General features: G+C 35.9%; 2 protein-coding genes across 2 annotated transcripts in view; both read left to right on the top strand.

Annotated features, from left to right (window-relative positions):
- dpr12 (defective proboscis extension response 12) overlaps positions 1–22,511 on the top strand; it is a 122,314-nt gene that overhangs the window by 66,635 nt on the left and 33,168 nt on the right. The window lies entirely within an intron of this gene.
- LOC136411014 (uncharacterized) lies at positions 8,763–9,778 on the top strand. Its single transcript, XM_066393420.1, has 2 exons — positions 8,763–8,990; positions 9,056–9,778. Exons 1-2 carry the CDS (start codon positions 8,763–8,765, stop codon positions 9,680–9,682), a joined length of 855 nt encoding a protein of 284 aa, XP_066249517.1. The 3' UTR covers positions 9,683–9,778.

Below are 22,511 nucleotides of genomic sequence, written 5' to 3'. Positions count from 1 at the left end.
TAGTTTTCATTTTCAAATAGAATCTAAGCTTTTAATGTGAAATATGGCGCCAATACCAAATAGTATCAGAATGGAGAAAACATTTGAGCTTTGAACCACTTATGCAAAACAATTTTATAAATATTTTTGAATTATTTTGTACGTTAAGTTCCTGAAATTTTCGATGAGTCAATGAAATCCACCCTACTTCAGTATTATCTTAGACTCCTATGCTTTCTGCTAGCAATCTGAGAAAACCGTAGCTCTTATTTTTAAACTATTTTCGTTACGCTCATTTTGAAACCACCTGGGAAGACAACATATCTTTTGCACAACGTACATTTTGTACTGCCTTGGGAGTATGACTAAATTTGCATGTGCCTGCAAGGGACTATCTATTATTTTATATAGCGATGAGGAAATTGCATTTCCTAACTTCCAGTATCTTTATATTACTTAGTTATATTACTTAGTACAATTAATACCTTGGTAAATCATTTAGGAACATAATGTCAAATGACAAGAAATTTTAACGAATTCACCTTTCATTGCTTACTATCATTCAAGGTGTTGTTATTCTATTAGAATAAGCGACAGACACGCAATTTAGTAATAATTTTCTTTTTCGAATGCAAATTTTGTAGACAATATTTTTTTAAGAAATTAACCAATCTGTTATGTATATGGGATTGTATTTCATAACAATCCGCTATGCATGACACGTCATCCGTTATCCCTTCAAAGTCTTCAGACGGTTACATGCGATATAACGGATGAATTTGGAGCCCTAACAAAACTTAAAAAGATCTGCATTTATTAGAGCTACAAAGTCACGTGCTCTGGCAGTTCAGCACAATAACATGATCGTTCTCTTTGCTACTAAACTTATATCCTAATGATGCATTTCCTTCCCGGAGGTATAACTTCCAGAACGTGGCCGCTTCAAAGAGATAAATCATACCAGCAGCCCCGCTAAGCTATTTCAAATTAGCTTCCTATTTCATTGAAGTTTCAAAATTCGGTTTAAAACTTAGTTCCCAGGCTCAGCTTTAATGTGAGCAATGCATCAATGCAGTTATTCGAACTTATTTCGCCGTTAGACACTTCTTCGAGGAACTTTAATGCGACGCTTTTTGTTAAATTTAATTGCGGACGTTATAACTGAGGTTCCATTATCTCGGGAACGTAAAGAATCCTTCTGGATCGGTTATAATGTAGTTCGTGTTGTATTTTCAATCAGAGGCGGTTCGATAATGGAAGCAATGGAGCGAGGCCGGAGCAAGTTCCCTCGATACTGATTACAATTGCGAAGCCGAGGCAATTCGGAACAAAAGAGAGGAATAAAGTGAATTAACCCTTGCGGAGGAGCACGAGATTCGCCCTCGAGGAAGAAATAATATTATTGCTCAAAATTTTACGGGAAAACCTTATGCAGTTTCAAATTAAACGAATATATGCGAGCGAGCTTCTGGAGAATTTCACCTGTAATTTGAATCGGGATTAGCATTTGCAAAGGCTGAATTTATTCCCGTTAATATTTCACTTTGTCTGAAAGTTTTATTGTGGCAGATAAAAATGAGATATGTGTGCGCGTATTTTCAATATCATAAATTTTATTTCTGTTGTTTCCACAGACAAAAATTAAATGAGAAATAAAAAATAAGAATTGGAGAGAGTGATAAAGACCATAATTATCAAACGACATATCGAACATTTTGATGCATTAAAAAATAATACAAAGCAGTCAGATAACTTGCTTCATAAACAAAATATTGTCAGTTGCAGGAAGAATCTCGTCATATACACATTTTGGTCCAGTCGCATAGCAGAGGTGCGTAAAACTTACGACATGCCACATCATTTTTAGCAGTGCTGCCTGGCTTGAAGGCATATGGCTCAAATCAATTGAGTTTAAACGGACATTGTATTAGGCCTCCTGTGTTGCAACGTTCGTAAACATCGTTAGGCAATATTTCTCCAAGCAATATCTATTACTGCATATCCAGGCATTACTGAATATGCAACCGTGTGTAAATTAACACATCATTCAAATATCGGCAAAAGAAAATGAAGCGTTTGATAGCCATGTAATATATTTTGTGGACCAGGAACTATGGAACCAATAGTTCCAACTGAAACTATGAATCAACGCCGGCAAAACAAGACCAAGTTTTGGGTCGCTATCATGTTATGCATTTTGTGGTCCAGGAACCATATAATCAAAATCCCCCAAACTGAAACTAAGAATCGACGCAAAAAAAAGGAAACCAAGCTTTTGGTGGCTACCGTATTATATATTTTGTGAATCTAAAAACGGATGAGAACATAAAACATTCACTGCATTCACTAAATTAAGAACGTGAAGCGCTAAAGTCCTGAAATCCTTCACTATTGGAATCAATTTCAATAACAATTGAGATATGGAAGGAAAAATTAAAAGAGACGTTCCATCTCTAATACAATTCGCCGTCTTCATTTCTGTGTTGGGACGTCTTCTCCAATAACTTTTCTCGCTTCGAAATGGAAAAAATAAAACAAAAGGGCCGGGATTGTGAATGCGAATTGATTTATCAGCGCGGCGTTGGCAAAAAGTCAGCGTCAGATGGCGACTGGTAATTTCGAGCGAATGTTAGTGACGGGCTTCTTTTAGCTTTAGACAAAGGAGGGATTTTTATCGCCTAGGACTAAGCTTGTGATTAAACTATGAATGATTTCTCCACTTTGAGCAAAAAAATATGTTTGAATATCTTAGTTATCAAACTCCATTTCCGCACGGAAATTCGGAGTTATCCTTCATTCGAACGACAACTTTGGATTCACTTGATGTTTACCATCACTGCAAACCGATAGTTTGAGTAGTTTGAATTGATATCTGCAGGAACTCATGCAATATTCAAAGCACGGCGAGTAGAAGGAAATGTAATTTACTCTCCCATAAAGTTTTGTGTGGAGCAGGTTTTGCCTTATTTACTCAATGTGCCGTTGACTATCATAGTTTACTCGATTTAATAATAAAATAAAAAATAGGTCATTTTTTGACTATAGAATTTATATTTCACGCGTTCTCTTCTGGCTCATTTTGCCACTAATTCCTCTAATATGTTGCAAATCTTACCAGCAAATTCCATTCTCTCCGCTTTTGTCTTCACTTTTCATTCATATTTCACATTTTTTTAACACAAATTTTTAATAGTAATTCCATGAAGAAATATAGATCCATACGTATAATGCAAATATTTGTGAGCCGATATTTTCCTTCTAGGGTTAAAAACGACGATCTGAGCCTGTTCCTCAGCAAATCCTAATATTAAATTAGGTCCGGAATACGAGTCAGTGAGTAACCACATACCACACCCACGAAGTATAAAACTGGATATATTGAATCAAGTTAAGTCGGGAAGGATCCATAAAATAGTGGAAGAAGATATTTAAATGGCAGTTATTGGACGAATTGGAATTTATTTTTCTGGAAAGGCTCGATTGCGCGTTGAATGAAAGGAAAGGTAAATTGAACTTACCTAAAGAGTGTACGGAAACTTAGTTGGCAAGACCTTTGAATATTAATGCATCTTTAGTTTGCCAGAAAGAGCTCCTTTAATTTCTGAAACAGCGACTTGAAATTTTGTCCATATATTATTCTCTCATGTCAACAATCTTGATTTACCCCACCAATAAACTGAGGAAAAAATAAAAATTGCTTTCCAAAATTCCAGGTTATTTCGAATACCTCTGAAAATCGTCTGCTTTTCCCATATTTACCGAGATCCCCTTAGTTCAACTTTAGGAACTGACTCCCTGTATTTTAGGGCTACTCAGAATTTTTCAAATTTTCGTGGTGGCATTTAATTTTGCCCGGTACCACGTTAAGCAACTTTAACCTGGACAATTTAGTCGATCTGGTATCTCTAGAGTAACCCCAGTATTCGCGTTCATCGTGTAAACAACTAACCGTTGTCCGGTTTAGAAACTGAACAAATCTTCCATTATTTCATCCACGGTTTGATGCCACCTGGACTAATGCCTTACAATTTATATTTAAATCCCACTACAAGGACGTCCATTAGTTTCCGCATTGGAAACCCGATTAAAAATTTAACTGAAGGCCTCGTTTTGGTCGCCTGTCGAACCAGACCTAGCCACAACAAATGGCACTTCAGGGAGCTCGAGCTTTTTAAGTGCTTTATAGTGCCAAAGATATATTGTCCGGATTTATTGTAGTTTTCTAACGCCTTCCTGGGATTTGCTGCAAGGTCGCTCGAGCAATTTGTCCTGCTCCGGAGCTTTTAATAAAGCTTGTTGAATCAGGTAATATAGTTTCGTAAATTTGCTACTATATCCCGGTTCGAAAGCGTGTAATGTTAGCTAAATAGCTGATTGTGTTTAATGAGCTTTTGCGAAGTTTATGCATTTTATGTAGTGATAATAAAGCTTATATTCAGCAGGGGTGCGCTTAGCACAGCTGCGCTGAATAAATTTAAACCTATTTTATGAAGTTAAGATAAATCAGTGCAAATTTACGCAACACGTTGCAAATATCGCATCAATTATGCCAACTGTGGCACTAAGTTTCTATTATCTGTTACAGGGAGAGCTCTAAATATAGCTATGGCCATCTTTTTAATCCAATCAGCTCGGCACCAGCCGCAACACTGTAAATAAATGCCAGTCAAAATCAGCTTCGGAACAATACAAAGGAAAACAACCGTCCAACTCTTTCCCATGCTAATTCAGTTGCGCCTGGCTGGACTGACACAAATTAAATCCCCGCAACTTCGCAAAAGTCCCTGTTAACGAGTATAAAAGCAGCTGCAGCAGCTGCATTTTAATTTTCAATCCGAGTCTAAACTTTTCTCTTTAACGAAGTTTATTCAAGCCATAGCAGTAATTAAATTAAAGACGTGGAAACCCGTTTGAAGCTGATTATATTCTCACGAAAAAACCTACAACTTCTCCTGCCTGCGTTTCGCTGCCAAAGAACGGCCTCATTAGCTTCAGCTTTAAGGCGGGGCCCCTCCCTGGATCTTTTTTTTTTATTATTATTTTTACGCTACTGAGGCGTGATATTAATCTTGGCATATTCGTCATGGACTCGAAAATTATCTCGGAAAAAGGGCGTTAGGGTCGTTTTTCTTTCGGGAAAGTTCGCGTGACGTTGCGATAATCTCGGAGGAAATAACGCTTTGAGCCTCAGAGGTGGTTGAAATACTATCTTTGGCCCGTCTCTGTATACGGCAGGTCCCTGGGGTGTAATGCGGCTACGCGACGATAATTAATTCATAACAACGGCTAAGTTTCACATTTTTGAAACCACAGTGCTTTGCACGAAATTCAGCTTTAGATGGTGATTATTAACGTAATCGAAGTTTTTGCTTTTTTTTGTGGTAAATTTATTATGAGAAATTTGCGGCGCAGCAGCTTGGAACGGAGACCAACGAAGAACTTTGAGAGAATCTTAAAACTGTTCCGTGCCTTTAATGTGGTTGAATTAGTGCCGGGCATAACGTCGGCTATATTAGAGTAATTAGTCAAACTTGCTTAATTTGATGAGCCCTTTAAAATATGCCGCTGTTTTGTTAAATAGCGCCCAAGAAGTTTGTAAAATAAAAAGAATACTTTGAAATACTTGAAAATATATTAAACCTAATATGAAATACATTTTAATAACATACGGAAAGCTAAGCCAAATTCAGATACGAGCACATTCTTCGAAAATCTAAATACGGTCCTTTCGTTCTGAAGTTGTTGCATCTCCTTAAGAGTTAAACATTTGGTCTTTAATATCTTTTCAGTAAATCTTGCGCTGTTAAAATACACACTGGCAGGCCGACATAGTGATTCACAATATATAAAATTGGATTTCCTGAGATTACTTTTCTCATTAACCCGTCACTATACCTTTGATCCCTTATTAAAGAGCACAAACAAGGGTTTAGTTATTAGCGCAGCAAATTAAAGCCAACCACTAAACTTAGGAACTCTCGTCATATGAAAATACATTCCAACAGGAAGACGAGTGAGGGCCAAATTATTAATATGCTTTTACCTTTAACATCAAGCCAATCACTAAACGAACAAATACCTGAGCTCCGTTTGAACGTTCCTATTGAAGTTCAATTGATGCAATCGAAGGTTACAGCACATTAATAGCTTGGTCCTAAACGGGTTAAGTGCAGAAGCTATACAAGTAACTTGATTTAGATACTTGAGCCAGCAGCTAACCCACGTAACATTGACAGACTCGTAATTGAAAATTTTAGATAGATATCAGAATGGTGGCAGCGTATGAATGAATCCTAAAATTAGCGAAATTATTAACGGTAAATCCACGGACAAGAGCTCTCAAAGATTTTATAGGAAATATGTAGAGTGGCATTGAAAATGTGCAACGCATAGTACCATATGATAGGGCATATAAAAAAAATAAAAAATGCACACATGTCGCAAACGATGTGTAGGGCGGCAGAGTTGCGAAGAATTTTTGAAGAAAAAGTCCTACGCCACTGCTTGAAATTGAAAAACCACCCCATTTTTGTTACAATTTTTTAAAATTTGGTACTGCGTTTATACTGCGTATAAGTAAAACCAGTTTAAGTGGAAATTGTGCAAGTGGGAGAAGAATCGCATAAGATTTAGTATGTCTATGACAAAGACCAACGAAGTGCGCTGCGCGGCTAGCGGTTGACGTGCGTAGTATAGTTCCGGTATTTACCGGATCTCTCAGTTTTAGAATTTTTACTCGTAATAAATTCTAATGACGGATTAAATTCATTTCCAAATTTTATTTATTTATAAATTATTGCACATTTCCCGTTATAGCATAATTTAACTACGTCGCTAATGAATATTATGATCTAAATTCGCTGATATATGTTTATGATCTGTTGGTCGGTCTGAGCCGACAACACTGGCCCTTCGGGATTTGTTTAACATTTAAAACGATGTTCAGTACTGATCGACTGTTACATGGGGGATGTTAAAGGCCTCAGTTAATTCCATCGAAATAATACGTAAGTACGCACATTTATGCACGTTTTAATTTCTTATCGCTGTTTGATTTTGTTCCGTCTTAAGAAAAACGGACATATTTTCTGCAGTCAACTAACCGAGCCAATTTCTAATAAAAACAAAGAAATTCTAAAGCGCAAAATCTGAATTATTTTAGCAGATTCTCAAACAAACAACCTCCTTGTGCCAACCAGTATCTCAATCTCTCATAAAATGCACGCCGTATATTTCCGAATGTTTCAATGGGGATATTCCTAATCGTATCCGCAATCTGCGCACGAAGTTTCTCCAAATTTAGTACTTCCAGAATAATACTACTTAATGATTTGAATTTTTTTCTCCAATAAATAGTGAGATTTTAATAAACTACTGGATTCGCTGCTCGTTAATGGAGGACACAAAATAAAATAATATCGGAAAATAAATCAAATTGATCAGTATAGCTAAAACATGTGAGGAATTTCGATTTTATGCGCAGTTATCATGCTTTCGGTTTTTTTTCGTTTATTTACATTATTGTTTTTTACTCTCATAGTTTTAAAATTTTCCTTAGTATATCAATAAAAATATGGGGAATATTGCCTGATGTGTTTAAAAATATATCATTTTAGCAAAAAAAGATCGATAAAACTGTCTGCTTATGATTAATAAAAAAGAGATTCATCTAGTCCTGTGACCGACAAACAGGTACTTAGTTTGAAAGCTCATTGCTTTTAATATGTGCCTATCAAAACTAATAAAGTCTACGTAAACTTAGAGTAAAAGGAATTCTAACGCACACACGCATCCTAATGATTTAATGGATAATAACTTTTCGCGATGCGTAAAACGCAATTAAGGGCGCGAAGTACTAACTGGGCGAAGTGCCATAATTGCAAGCTCTGGGAAATGGAAAATAATTTTGTAATTTTAGTTATTTTATTCATAAATATTCGATTCGTTAATTTGATTTCGGAAAAAAATAGTCAGCGATGCACTACAACAAAAGGGTTAAGGTGGGTGAAAATATGCCTGATCCCAACCATTCTGCAGATTCTAGTAATCACGTGATCCCTCTAATGAACTGGACTTAATAAAATATCTTCTTTTTAAAATTTGAATTAAGTATGTCAAAAACTTGCAGAGCTATAAGCAACGTTTAATAACATTACTGAAACTTGACACTCTCTACATAAAAAACTATCAATTTCCATTATAAAAGGAAAATTTTTGCAGAAAAAAAATACACGCGTCTCCCCAAGCCGACTTCTTGCAGCCCTACCAGGCCCTGGAATTAATAAACGACTCGAAGTCAGAGAAATATGCCGGCTATTCGTTAAGGCTCTCAATAAACCGATAACACCCCGGTTAATAAAATGGAGGGCCATCATCCCAGTCCTTTCCTTAATTACCAAGGGACTTCTAATATAATGGCCGGAATCACTCTCGACTTCGAAGCATCTTAGACAAATGGTCGAAATTAAGGCAAATCGTCCTTAACGTTAACCGAAATATAATTTCTCTGAAGCGGGCACTTAAGGAAAAATTTCCTGTTCCTTGACCATCTATCAACGCGAGTGATGACGCAGAGAGGACCACTGTTTATGGCCACATCAGGCCCAGAAAGGGAGCAAGCGGTGGCGTGATTTACTAGGGACCAGTAAATCACTTCATTGCTAGATCCCACTGGTTAATCTGTAATTTCAATAGGACACCAGACTTAATTAACAGGTGGTCAGATAGTTGTGACAAATTCGTCAAAATCAACTTCAAAACGCACATTATAGCATTTCGGCTACATGAAGCACCTAAACCTGTTTCTGCGCCATCAGATTATTAACAGTAATTTTATGAAAACGCCAGAGGAAACATTCTGTGAAGAAGAGTATTCTAGTAAGTTTGTAGTTCCCCAGCTTCACACAGTGGCCCTTACTGGTTCAGCTTTAGAGGATAAATGTGAGGATCTTAAAGTTCAACTGGCCAACATACAGCTGGAAGAATCTGAGAATTTCGAGCAACATAAAGAGGTGAGTTTCGGGAGATGCACAGTCAAATTTGAAAAACTCCCCTTGATGAATCGTTGATTTTCCAGCTCATGGAATCATACAACCTCCTTGAGGCCATCTTGGAACATCTGCTTAATCACATTGAATATACAGTATTGGAGATTAAATCTGCAACTCGCATGTGCTCTTTGCTAAACATGTATTTGGTACCTAAGCGATGTATCGACGAGAAAATATCCAGCACCTTGAAAAAATTGACGGAGACTTACCCATCCACAACCTTGAACGGGCTCAAAGGAAAGCTTTTAACGACCTTGAATGATGACAATGGCGAGATAAAAAGGCTTCAAGGCGAGGTTTTGGAAAAACAAAGAAATTACAGTTTGGCGTTGAAGAATTTTAAGATAATCTTGGAAATTTTGAACGTAAACGATAACTCGTTAAGAAAACTTCAGCAGCAATTTGACGAAGTTTTAATGGATTATCAACACTGCCGTTGCATTGTCGACCATGCACTCCCGTTTGCCATTGCCCAGAGGACTGAAGTTTTAGCGGATTGTTTGATTTCCCTAGGAGCCGAATTTGATATACTCACTGATAGGCGCCGAGCTCTAGGCTCGTTGTTCAGCTATGTAGGAAAGAAACTTAGTAAGAATGAATATATTATGGCGAAGAGGCAAGTTCTTAGTCCGAGGTCTAACGACGATGACTGAAACTCGAGCAGAACAAAATTACAGTGCACTTGGAAAGTAAGATAACTAGGTTTTGTTGGAATTAAATATGCCCCAAATGACTGGCATGTGGTTTGGATTTTTCAATATCAAGCTGTGGACGTGAACTATTTATCTTTGAGCAATAGTTCACAGGAAAATTCATTGAAAAAACTGAAACTACTAATAACAAAATAATAGAAAAAGAGAGAGAGAAAGAGGGAGAGAGCGAGAGAAAATGGAAGAAAACAAGAACAAGAGAGAAGGAGAGGAGGAAAAACAGATGGTTCGCTCTTTCTTTCTTTGTTTTGAAACTTTTCTCAAATGCCACTTCTTGACTTTTTTGCCCTTTCTTTCCTTCACTTTATCTTCGTTACTTCTTCCTTCATTTCGCAACTCTTGTCAAATACCACTTTTTGACTTTTTTATAAATAAAAATTTTGAAAAGTAATTTAGCAAGCTCGAAAAATTATTGTGTATCATGGTTGGATATATCTTTGAAAGCTGATACTGGTTAGTGAAAACCATTTTCCGCTATCTGTACCTGTTGATAGATATGATGGATGGGATGATCGTTGAGTGAAAAGTGGAAAAAACCGCCTGTAGAAAGGAAATGCTGAATAACATTGACAGCGTCCTTTTTAAAAAATTGATTGCCAAACTTTTTTAAGCCACCCTCTATTTTGCTCCACTTTTACGATTTAGGTAGACAGTTATTACTCCCTGAAGATTTTGCACACATTTCGTCCTAATGAATGTAATATTTAGTAATATTTACGAGATGCATATTCTGATAGCGCGGTTCGTGATTTCGAACGTGAATACTTATAAAACCCATGAAACAACTGGTAAAATCCTTGATAAAAGCCATAATACGTCGTAATAAAAATCTCCTTTCTAAACAATATTGCAAAAATTGCTTAAAAAGCGATGGGAACTCACACGTAGCCAACATCAGGCCAAACAAAAAATTCTAACAATTTGGCACTCACACGTTGAAAGCCTGCCGAGAGGAATTTTAAACAAAACGAGTTCTCGTTCCCGTTTTTAACCCTGTAAATGGCGCCTGCTGATGCGGCCATTCGAAATTTGATGATTTATTAAATCTGACTTTGTACCGTGTAAAAGCATAAATTTATGCCCAATCCATTATAGGAAAGAGGGATTTTTCGGTAATTACTATTGCAAAAATTGCTTTAAATGGAAGTAACTCGCTACAATAAAATTATATTGGTCCGCGTACCGACGATCGCGAGGATCCTGTTAGTCAAAGAAGTAATATTATTACGGAATATTTTATGCAGTAACCGTATGAAACTTCAAATTAAATTGGTTATATGCAGGAAGCTTCTGCGAAATTTACTGTCAGATTCTGATGATATCACTATAAATGACCTGAATTTTGCTTGGAATTTACGTATTTCAGATGAAAGTAGGATGGATTTTCCCTAGACAGTTATAAAGAATGCTGGTAAAGGACGTGTTTTCCGAACTTGCTAAGAAAGATTGGAAACCAGCGAGATTTTATCGTGCACAAACAGTGCACCAGCAGAACCCTATGTTGAACAAAAATATATCGATTATTAAACAGGTAAAATGCACGACTCAGAGGACCTTAACGTGCAGATTTTCAATTACCTACCTACTAATTACCTATTAATTACCTACAGAACTGAACACCACTTTACTATATCCTCCAAAGAAATGAACAATTTCTGAATCGGTGCATCCTAGTGGACAACTGCAAAACCTCTGAGAATGGTTTTTAAATTATAAAATGCACCAGAAAGCTGAGATGGTTTTGGGATTGGAAAACCATTAGAGATACAAAATCTGCAAAATGCAGGCCACTCTGTGCCTTTACGAGAGGAGTACTAAACTTTTTTGAGCCGTTTTTATTTAATCAAAAAAAAAAAGGCGGGAATAGAAAGTACTAAACGGACTCTAAAAGCAAACGGATTAGCACAAAAACTGTAATAAAAATGTTCAAGCCCACCAGAGAGGCCAATACAATGGAAAAACTAAACAATATACACAAACAACAAAACAGATTGATTACAAAGATAAGGCATCCCGATAATCCTCTACGCAATCCATTCTACATGAACGCACTGACGTGGCGAGAATAACTGACACACCACTGGAAATTCAGACAAAATGGAAAGACAGTTCTCACATTGCATGATTCTGAACCATCTTTATCTTACAAGTCCTTTTCGCTTTATATAACGCACACCTGGAAAATATTCATTTGTTAGTACGACGAACAAATTTGGTTTCAATTGAATGGATGTCCAGGTCATAATGGCAAGCAACTACGTGACTAAATGAAAATTATCCGGGAAGATGAATTGGACGCTATGATCCCATAAGATGGCTTCTCGCAGCCCAGATCTAACACTTCTGGATTTTTAAGTTTACGGTTACTTATCCCTAAAAAGAGGGATGTTTTGAACAGTTTATGTGATACCAACATTGAATAGTGATATTATCTGGCCATTAATCTTCAGTTTTTTGTTGTTGTTTTGATTGGTTGTTGCCTGTTGTAACACCCTAAATATTTTTGAGGCTAATGCTTATCTGGAGTTATCAATCAAACAACTTTTCTGCTTCTATCATCGACTTCGTTCCCATGGCCCCTCGTTAAACAGATTAAGAAATAAAACCGCCGAGGCGCCTCTCTGTCCTCCAAACCCGATTTTACCGACCCTTTTATTGAGCCGACAGTGAAAGCTAATTTACGCCCTTATTTAAAACAAGAACTATTGCCGGCCGCAAAATTTGATGTCACGCTGGGTCCTATTTCGCTTTATGTCCGTGTATATTGTGTTTCAGGTGAGAGGAGCAAATACGAGTCTCTCAGGGTTTGTTTGTGTAAAAGCTCGAGCTGGAACGCCATTTTGTTTGGTGCATTTGCGAAGGACGAGCGGGCGCCTTGGGAAATAGCTGGAAACCGCTCCGCAGTTCGCTTTTGTTAGAACTCGCACCTCTTTGGATGTTGTGCGGGATTTGAGATTCGGAGGTTTAGGAAAGTTTTCCTGGGATCGCCTTACAACCAAAGTCGAGGAAGTTTATATAATATTAATAGACCATGATAGTTGTTGTAAGTTTTGCTTCTATTTTTTATTCTGTCTGCTGCGTTTAGTGCCAATTACTCACTCTCGGCACACATCGCAAAGATATTGATTGTGAGGTTGGTGCGGACGATACGTTACTGTCTATGCCTAATCCTCAACGCTGACAAAGCACTTTTCGCGGCAAGAGGTTTAATTACATTTCATTGATGTGTCAGCCTCAATTTACGATCAATAATATCATCCTCCGTTTAACAAAGCTTTCGTGCAATTCTGAGAGCGGGTGACATTTTCTTCTCTCTGGGTACGCATTATTATTAGGAAGCTCTCATCCGCCATGCTCAAAAATGCCGGTTATTGCAACGACTGCGGCCATTTATTCGGGTCAAATTTCCGATCTGGCAATTTTCATGTTCCAATAACAAGTTTCCTTGTTTTACAATGTCGTAAAACTTTGGTAATATCGTTTTAACGATTTCTCTATTTATAGGCCCCTTTCGGACTTTCAGTGCTATAAAACCTGCATATCAACTTCCAATTATAATTAGAATGAAATAAAATTGAATCCATAACTTTTGGATGCAAACTATGTGCACTTTGCTGTACAAAATAATTAATATTCCGGTAATGTACTATATTCGAGTGCTTTTGCGCTGCATTCCACCAGCAAACATGCACTTGTTCGAGTTGTATGAAGCAATGCTTCGATATCAAAGTACCTTTATCTAATTAAAATGTATGTACCACGAATGAGCACAGTTTTTATCCCTGGTATCGATAAAAGTCCTTTGAATGGAGCGATTTCTAAACAGAATTAAACATTATTGTATCGGCCAACTGGAAATGTTGCCCTCGTCTGCACTCGTTTGAAAATGGTTATTTTCAAACGAGTGAGCAAAGTTATGTACGCTACTTTCTTTGCACGAAGGCTGCCAAGCAGAGGTCAGATATCACTTTCGGCAAGAGTTTTGCTTCAAACATTTTCTGTCCTCAGTTACATTTTTGATTTTAGTGCACGTATTTTTTTCAAAGCTGAACGCAGTAAGTTGAAGTTCAATATTTTAGCAAAAAGGCAGGCGCAAGTAGCCCACAGTGTCCCGTTTCTTCGGTTCAGTATATTTAAATTTGTGAAAATTTACTAGATACTAATGAATAACTCAGCACGCCGAAATAGCCCATATTATCTTCATAAGCCATTTTTGACTTAAAATGAGCTCGGAAATAGGTCCTTTAAATTTAAACAGTAAGTTATGTTACACAATGTACGTATATTTCGCGACGCCGGTTCCAAAGCATTACACTTCACCTTATGTTTCAACTCCGCTTTTTTAACCCTTAACTGAAGACATTATTCGAGACAAAACCGAATTGCTATCATTTATACACCTAAACATGACATGACCCTCGACACGTAATTTATCATATTTTGGGGTAACCGGATATACACTGCATCAAAACCTCTGTCAGCATGAATAAGCGACAATGCGGGAAAATGGGTCAACTTCATATATTTTTAAAACCTTCATATACTTTTAAAATGTAATTTTTTTATGCCTTTTATGCCCGCCCCTGAAGAAAAGCACGATGATAAAGAACGATGAATTACCACGTGGAAAATTCATTTTTAGGAAAAATGAAATGAAAATAGTTTCATAAAGCAACACATTGTCACACCAGTTCAAGTTCCAAAGCGACGATAAACGACGAGATTTGCAATTGACGTGTGCGGAGATGAGTCTTGTCGTGTATCTCATACCATTTTTCCTATTGAGCTGGATTTTTAGCTTTATAATAAATATAAAGCAAAGATCTTCTCAAAGTCACCCTAAAATTGTGGAAATTGGACAGATTCAATATTGTCCGCTTCGACGGTTTTGAAGGAAGAAATTTGTGATATTCAAGAATCGGTACGGAAAGGAGCTTCACTTCCACACTGTTTCGAGGTCATAATAGTGCTGAAAAGTCCACATTTTAACCAGAAAATGAAAAAGTATCTTTTATGATATCATCAAAATTTGAAAATATTTTCAATTAGTATTAAAACTACATCATTTTTTATCAGAAAACTTGTATCTCTGTGTGTGTGGCATTCACGGAAACTACATGCACATGTGTACTGGCCAAGCTACACAAGCGGAGTGCATACATTCACTCTCTTTATCTCGTTATCGCTCCAAAACAAGATTAAACCTGTACCTAATTCTGAATGCAACACATGGAAAGCTAAAATTAGCCTTGGGCCTTTAAGAATTTATGATGGTGCAGTTGGCCCAGTTTCGCCGGATGTCGTTTAATCACGTTGACAAAGGTTTAGATGCAACGCACCCCCAGGATGCCCTAAAATATGATAAATTCGGTATGAAGGATTACGTCATATTTGAGGTTGACGCTTTGCTATCTTATAGCAAGTAGTTGGCTACAATAGTACGTAAGCGGACATTTGACGCAGGTCTCTAGTAAATTGGCATACCGATTTGGATTTTTTACATAAAAACGGCAGCTGTAGTCTTCAAAATAGCGTTGAGTCGCCATCTTGAAAGCTACAGCTGAAATTTTGACAGTAAAACGACAGTTTTAGTCTTCAAAATGACGACCATTTTGTTACTATTAATGCGATAAGGTGTACATTTGGAAGGCTAATTTATACAAGTCTCAGAAAGCTATGGTACCCATTTATATTGGGGCTGAGAGTTGGCAAGTAAAATACGCGAAAATTATGTTAGAATGTTAGCCCTCTAGCAATTCCTTCCTGACGTGATATTTAAGCGCTACATACTCCCCATGTTATTAATATCAATGTCTTGTTAGAGCGCCCGAGAATGTTAAAAAGGTTACGTTTTTATGGAAATCTGTGTGCAAACAATATTAATGAATGTTTAACTATATTACAGATTGTTCTTACTAAATCTTTTAGCGCTGCGCTCGTCTTCACCTTAAAAACCTTACAATATATATACTACTTTGCACCTCAGGCATAAGAAACGCGACAGTCGCAAACAACTCGGAAACAGTCTTGAGAGACAATAAAATATATGATAGATGAAGCTCAATTTTCTTCCCGGGTACATGACACGAAAGGTGCAACAACAACTACAATTCGAGCCAGTAAATTCAAGCCTCCCTTTTAGCAGCTTGGTAATAGTAGAGCGAGAACCTCATTTACATTCATTACTTAGCAGGATATATCACATTCGCTAGATAAACGTCAGCTAATTAGCACCATCGGGGTGTGCAATTTACCTGGGAAATTAATCACTCTGTAAGTAAGCCCTTTGTGATGTGTGTACGTGTTTTTATGATAAAAGCGCGTTTTGTCTCGACGGGTGTCACTCACACTCGAAATATTGTTCCAAATTAATTAAATAATGTAGTGGCGTAGTCAAACCCTTCGTCTGGCGAGACCAAAATTTTCAAATCGTATGAGTTAAATTACGAAAAGCACAATAGCTCAATTTCGACACAAGAATTCATAAAGACCTTTCTAAGAGATATAACTACAGTTTAAGGACGGAAGTCCTCAATTAAGCCATGGAGTCGATATGTCAACCCATCAGATGTAAATAGAAACCCTCAAAAGCCTCGAATTATTCCTCAAAATCTCAATTCAATTCAGGAAATCTAAAACAGAACTTGTTACATTTTCTGTTAGTTCTGGACAAGGGAGGTAGAAACATAGCGGTTGCTTTATGACATGCGAATCCACATCTCGGCATTGAAAATAATTGAACTGTAAACACTGAAACTTTACTATTGACACAGATTCATCAAACGGTATTAATCTGAAATGATGTAGGCAAACATTAAACGAAAATTTACATACCAAACTGTGTTTGTCCAGCAAAGCAGCAGATGAATGGAATGAACCATTAAATGGGATCGAGGAATAAAATTGTTATTTACCTAATAAATACGGAAAGTTATAGTTTACCGCACGCTGATTGCAGTTAACCCAAAGATGCAAAGCAGAACTCAGACAGCTTTCGAGTATGGTAAAGATACTTTCTCACCTGGGAAGTAAAACATTTTTCTTAATAAGTTGTTACCTTTTGTAAGTTTAATTAAATCTTAACGTGCGGTAATATGAGCGGTAAAAATTTTTACCGCACACATGTCCTATGTATAAAGTGCTCCATTTTTAATTAGCCAGTAGACCCGCATTGGAAAGTTGTTACATCTTCTCCTTTGCTTGAATTGCATTATTTCGGCGTCTATTCTAATAGGTTTCATATCCACCGTAAAACCAAAAAATCTGTTATAGCGACTCGACGCATACACGCAAGACTGTGGTGTAGCAACCCGTAAAATAATTTTCTCGGGCCCTTACGGAAAAGATGTATTTTTGGTGCAATTAACCAACAGGAAAACGACAAATTTGAGAATCATATGATGAAAAAACGGTTCGTTACTACTAAATAAAAAACTCAGGTAATCATTCCTGTCACCCTGGGCTATTAAAAAAATGGAAGGAAGTAAGTTTTACGCTTTTAATTATTTTGAACTTTATTAGTATTGACAGTAGCCGAGAGCAAAATAGTATAATTTCAATATGAAATCTGTCTTTTGCAAGACGAGATGGCCTAGTGGTTTGAAAAATTATCAACGCTGGAAACGTTTTCTGAACCTTCGAATCAAGCGCAGGCACTTTAATGGAAAGCAGAAATAATGGAGAAGACTTTGTGAATTTTAATATGAAAATAAATCTGCCTATTTACGAAGAAAAATATATTTCTATGGGGCACGTTCATGTCTGTATATAAACACAATTATATTCAAATTCATTAAACAAACTACTGAAATCTCTTCGGTTCCTAGAACGGCGCTTCAAATAATTTGATTCGGATAAAATTCTATTATTGGATCCTATAAAACATTTAAGTATTTAACCCCAATAGAATTAAGTATGCCATTTCCATCGAAATTTACCTCCAAATATCGTGTGAACAGTCACTATCATTGCCCTGAATAGGTACAAGGGCGACGAAAAGGGCTACCCTTGGAATAATAATGCTGCTTCCGCACGAATATGGACCCTTTATTACTGAAACTTTAATGATGTGATAATCACCCCCCCAAATTTCTTGCCAAACTTTCACACCGGTAGTTGCGTCTGGATCGTCTGATGAAATAAAACCTCAGCCTAGTTTTTTAATTTTTCCATTTCCATTCCAGTTTCAGTAAGGACCATTTTGAAATCAAATTTCTCAAGGGTGTAAACAACTGACGTAGTATTTAATTAAAAAATGGTAATTCCGATTCTTCATCTATTTAAATGAAAGAGCGAGAACTTTTTAGTTCCTAACACGCAAGGTTGGGTGTAATCATAATTTATGAAGTGTTGATTATTGGGCTTCCTTAGTGTTAATCCGGCTTTCACCACCTGACAACGAAGGCTAGAATTAACTCCTCGAAAAGACGTAAATAAAAAAGTAGATAGAGGTAAAAATGAACATCAGAATAGCATGGGATATTAAGCATTCTTAGTTTGGTAGATAAGTGCATTTTAACTTGGGTCACCCATCATTCCAAACGAAATCTATTATCTCTTAACCTCCGTGGCGTAAGCCTGTCTAACCCTGAGTTTCTAATTGAACCAATCAAAAAAGCAAAAACTGCATTAAAACGTATCAACTGCACAACAATTTTACGACAAAACTTCAATTTTCACTAGAAATGAACTAAATAGGAACTACTTTACTGTACTTTAGGTACCAGTCCTTTGTAAAGCAATTCTGAAAAAAAATTATTCCACTTTGAGTACAAATGCCTAAACAATTTCACAAATGATTAGGTAATACAAGGACAATGTAAATCAGTAAAAGCCTCATTTCTCCCGTAATGACCAATATTATCATGTGTTGCGTTACTTTGGTAAACTCGAGCCATACGCTTTGTGACATCACACCTCTGAGAGAGCATTTCGCTGATTTATCAAGATTTTTCTTTTGAGTTCTACCCGTAAATTTTTTTTATGTTTTGTCAGATTCTACGCACGTGATTAAATGAACATATCTCATAATATTACAACCTTTGAAATTATTTTTTTGAGAACATTCCTATTACCCAACGAGTAGCGAAACGACGATATTCGACTGGTGTGATAATGCTGCCTAAGAAAGCTGCCTTATTTTCTTTAAGAATTCCATTCGCCTCTTATTCCATGTAAAACGTATTATAACATTATTTAGCAATCAAGGTCAATGTTAGTTCAATTAAAAAAATTTAAGAAACTAATGATATTTAGGTAAATATTATTTTTTCCCGTATCGCATAAGTAGTGGCGTTAAAAACCGGGATCTCTCTTGGTAAATATATCGACTGAGACTGAGAATTTCGGGATTTCGAGAAATATTGAAACGGCCGCATTTTTTTTCGACATAAGGCTTACAGATCCATAACACATTGACATCAAATAAAAAAAGGCTAATATTACATGCATATTCGTAGCGCACACTTAAACTCGTCTAAGCATCAATTTCATGTTTACAATAAGCGGCTTTGGACTTATGCAAACACTTAACTAAGATATGAAAACTTTAACATTCTTGTGTGTGTAAGACGGCCTACGCTCCAGTTTAAACAAGGGGCATGTAAGAGAGACCAAAGGCAAACAACTTTAGAAAACTTACTCAACGAAAATGTGAAGGAAAACTAGAGACTGGGGCAGAAGGCGGAATTTAAGTTTCTCTACTGAACAAAGGGACGAAACTTAACAAAGGATTTGGCGAGAGCTTAGGAAGAGTTTTACTTAAATATGTATTCAAATTTGGTCTAAATAATTGCTGAATTTAAACATCAGAAACATGAGGCATTCTTGAGAGTTAATGGTTGTGAGTTAATAGTTGAATCGTGACTGATATTACCCAAAAAAATGTGGCATGGAGCTTTGAATCAATATTTAATAAACTTGATTGTATTGAACTAATTTTTTATGTGGTAGAAGATATTAACGAAACACGTGTTATCAACTACCATTGGATCAAATATTAAAATATCTACTGTGCTCGGATATTTCCATATAATTCTTGCTTTGGCGTTGATCCTGGTCAACAAGTATAATGAGTAATTAAAAGAACTCACTTCATTACATGTTTTAAACATTTTCATTTCCACTCTTTTCCGAAATTCTTATTTTTATTACCTCTGGCATAATACTGACTTTCCAGCAAATTGCGAAAGCGGTAGCATTAAAAACCAGATACCCTGCTGACTTTCAAATCTCATTTATGAGGCAAATATATTGCAGAAGATTAAAGAAACCTGACGGAAAAGAATATTAAAAATGCTCAACCAATTTCGTTCTGTATTCCAAGATCAAGTGGAATATATATAATCTCTCATACATTTCGTGCCCGATGATTTAATCGCTGGAGTTTTCAGTTATGGAGCTAAAACTGTTAGAATTCATTAGACTTTGGTTATTGCTTTGTTGCGAGAAGCAAAAAATGCGAAGGTGGCAATAAATAAAGTCACATAAATCCTAAGCAATATTTAGAAACAATAGTTTCATATATTTCTCGTACTTTTAGAGGTGGCATGTTATGGGCTTTGCTATTTTCTGAGTGGCGGACTCTAGCACGTTATAATCCTCTAACGCACAGCTGAAGGATATTGCAAATTTTCTAACTCTCATTCATTAAGTGTTATGGATGTTTTCATAGATGGCTGCGGGGAAAACGAATTATGGTCAACAAATTCAGCAGTCAAGAGGTTTCGTGGAGTAGTATTATAATAAAATAGGTCACAGGGGACAACTGAAACAGTAATAATAGAAGGATGGGTCAGAATTAATTTTAAAGAAACAAAATGAAAAACCATTTTGGTGTATAATTTCTAGGGACGCTTCTGATTATTCTGGTACTTTTATCGACTTTCAAAGTATTTGAGACGCTAACTATTACAATATTACAGGCATGCAATCAATTGGATCACTCACGTTTTACTGAATTCTTCTAAATCTCAATCTCATAAATTAAACCTAAATGTTTATAAAATTAATTAAGCATTATTTGCATCAGTAAGTAAATAGCTAATTCCAGCCTTCGATTAATAATGTTAATATAACATTATGATAACACATAATAGGAATTATGTTAAAATAATATGTTAAACTCTGCACCATACATATATTTTTTTGTTTGTTTGACGTCAGACCCGGATCATAAAATTATTATCATACCGTTATGAGTTATGAAGCAAAATAATTTTATCTGCTAACCTTTCAGTGAGCAACCTACATGATCAACAACTTTAGCTGCAAATGTTTCGGAATTAATTAAGTGATTATCATCTCATTCCGATGAATGAATATCAACACAATGGCTTTCTATCTACCGCCCAAAAGGATATTGTGGCATATTAAATGCTTTATTACTGGAATTTGTGGGGGACGCAATGGTCATCGTGACCGCATGTTAAATCATAAACTAGTGTTAACTAATAGGGCTTTCTATTAGGTAAATTTACCACAAAATTGGTATTTCACTGTTCAAAGCAAAAAAATATATTTTGGGGTCCATATCACTTTAGCCCAACAAAAAGTTAATCATTTCTTTTGTGAAAAAATAACTTCTTTGATATTGTAATATGTGATTCCTTGCAAAAAATTGCGGATTTTTTTCTTTTTTCTTTTATTATTTTTTATATAAGTATCTGCAGTATCAGCAAGCGTTCGGGATCGTGAAGTGAATTGGGGTAAAACAAATCAAAAACATAGTTGAATAATGAATAAATCATGTAATCAAACTAACCTAACCTAACCATAACCAAACCCACCAAACCCTAAACTAACCCAACTAAACCATTCTTCCACAAATGAAAACAATTTTTTTTTAAATTTTTAATTACTATTCAGTATTCAATAAATTCAATATTCAATTCAATTCTAATATTCAATAATTTTGAATATTGAATGATGATTAAAAATTATTTTTTATTTTTTTATTGTTTTCATTTGTGCAAGAATGATTTGATTTGATTAGTTTAGGGTTTGGTGGGTTTGGTCATAGTTAGGTTAGGTTAGATTAGTTTCATTACATAATTTATTCATTATTCAACTATGTTTTTGATTTATTTTATCCTACCCAGCACCCCAATTCACTCTACGGTCCCGAGAGCTTGCAGATACTGCAAACACTTATATGAAAAATAATGAAAAAAAAAAGAAAAAAATCCGCATTTTTTTACAATCACGAAGTACAATATCAAAGAAGTCATTTTTTCAAAAAAGAAATGATTAATTTTTGTTGGTCTAAAGTGATATGAACCCATATTTTAAACTATGTCGTAGCTGCATCTTTGTGATACATTTCTAATGTTTTTTAATGTAGGTATCAAAAAGAAACCAAATATGAACACACGTAAGGATGTATGACTCTATCCACCATTCTCACTAGGTTACCTTAACTATCTATTCACATGACAGAATTATGGTCGTCTGCAGCAGCCGTAGAATATCTTAGAAAAGTAAAAGGAAACCTTTGGCTGTTTAAATTCGCAGAACAGCTTTATATACCTATTAGTAAACTAGTAAACAGTTCACAAACCTTAATTGTTAATTTCCAAACCTTAGGCATCTTAATTGCCAAAAACAAAGGTTGTAATAATTATTACACTAACCTAGTCCACAGCGGAGGGTTGGAACAAATTTATTATTTAGTTTGGGTTGGGCATAAGTTTATTAGCTTAATTGTGGCCCAGATTAAACCCACAGTAAAAAATAAATATTAATTCAATAAAGTGTAATACCTGAAAGTTCTTGT

Source organism: Euwallacea similis, chromosome 9 (genome assembly GCF_039881205.1).
Source record: "Euwallacea similis isolate ESF13 chromosome 9, ESF131.1, whole genome shotgun sequence".
Classification (NCBI taxonomy): Eukaryota; Metazoa; Arthropoda; class Insecta; order Coleoptera; family Curculionidae; genus Euwallacea; species Euwallacea similis.
The sequence above is the reverse complement of the archived record's forward strand: the minus strand, read 5'-3'. Positions and strand labels throughout refer to the sequence as shown.

Bases quoted from the DNA above. Each gene is read 5' to 3' on its own strand.
- LOC136411014 (XM_066393420.1), top strand. From the start codon at position 8,763: ATGAAGCACCTAAACCTGTTTCTGCGCCATCAGATTATTAACAGTAAT. The intron at 8,991-9,055 runs GTGAGTTTCGGG...TTGATTTTCCAG, and splicing joins ATTTCGAGCAACATAAAGAG to CTCATGGAATCATACAACCT.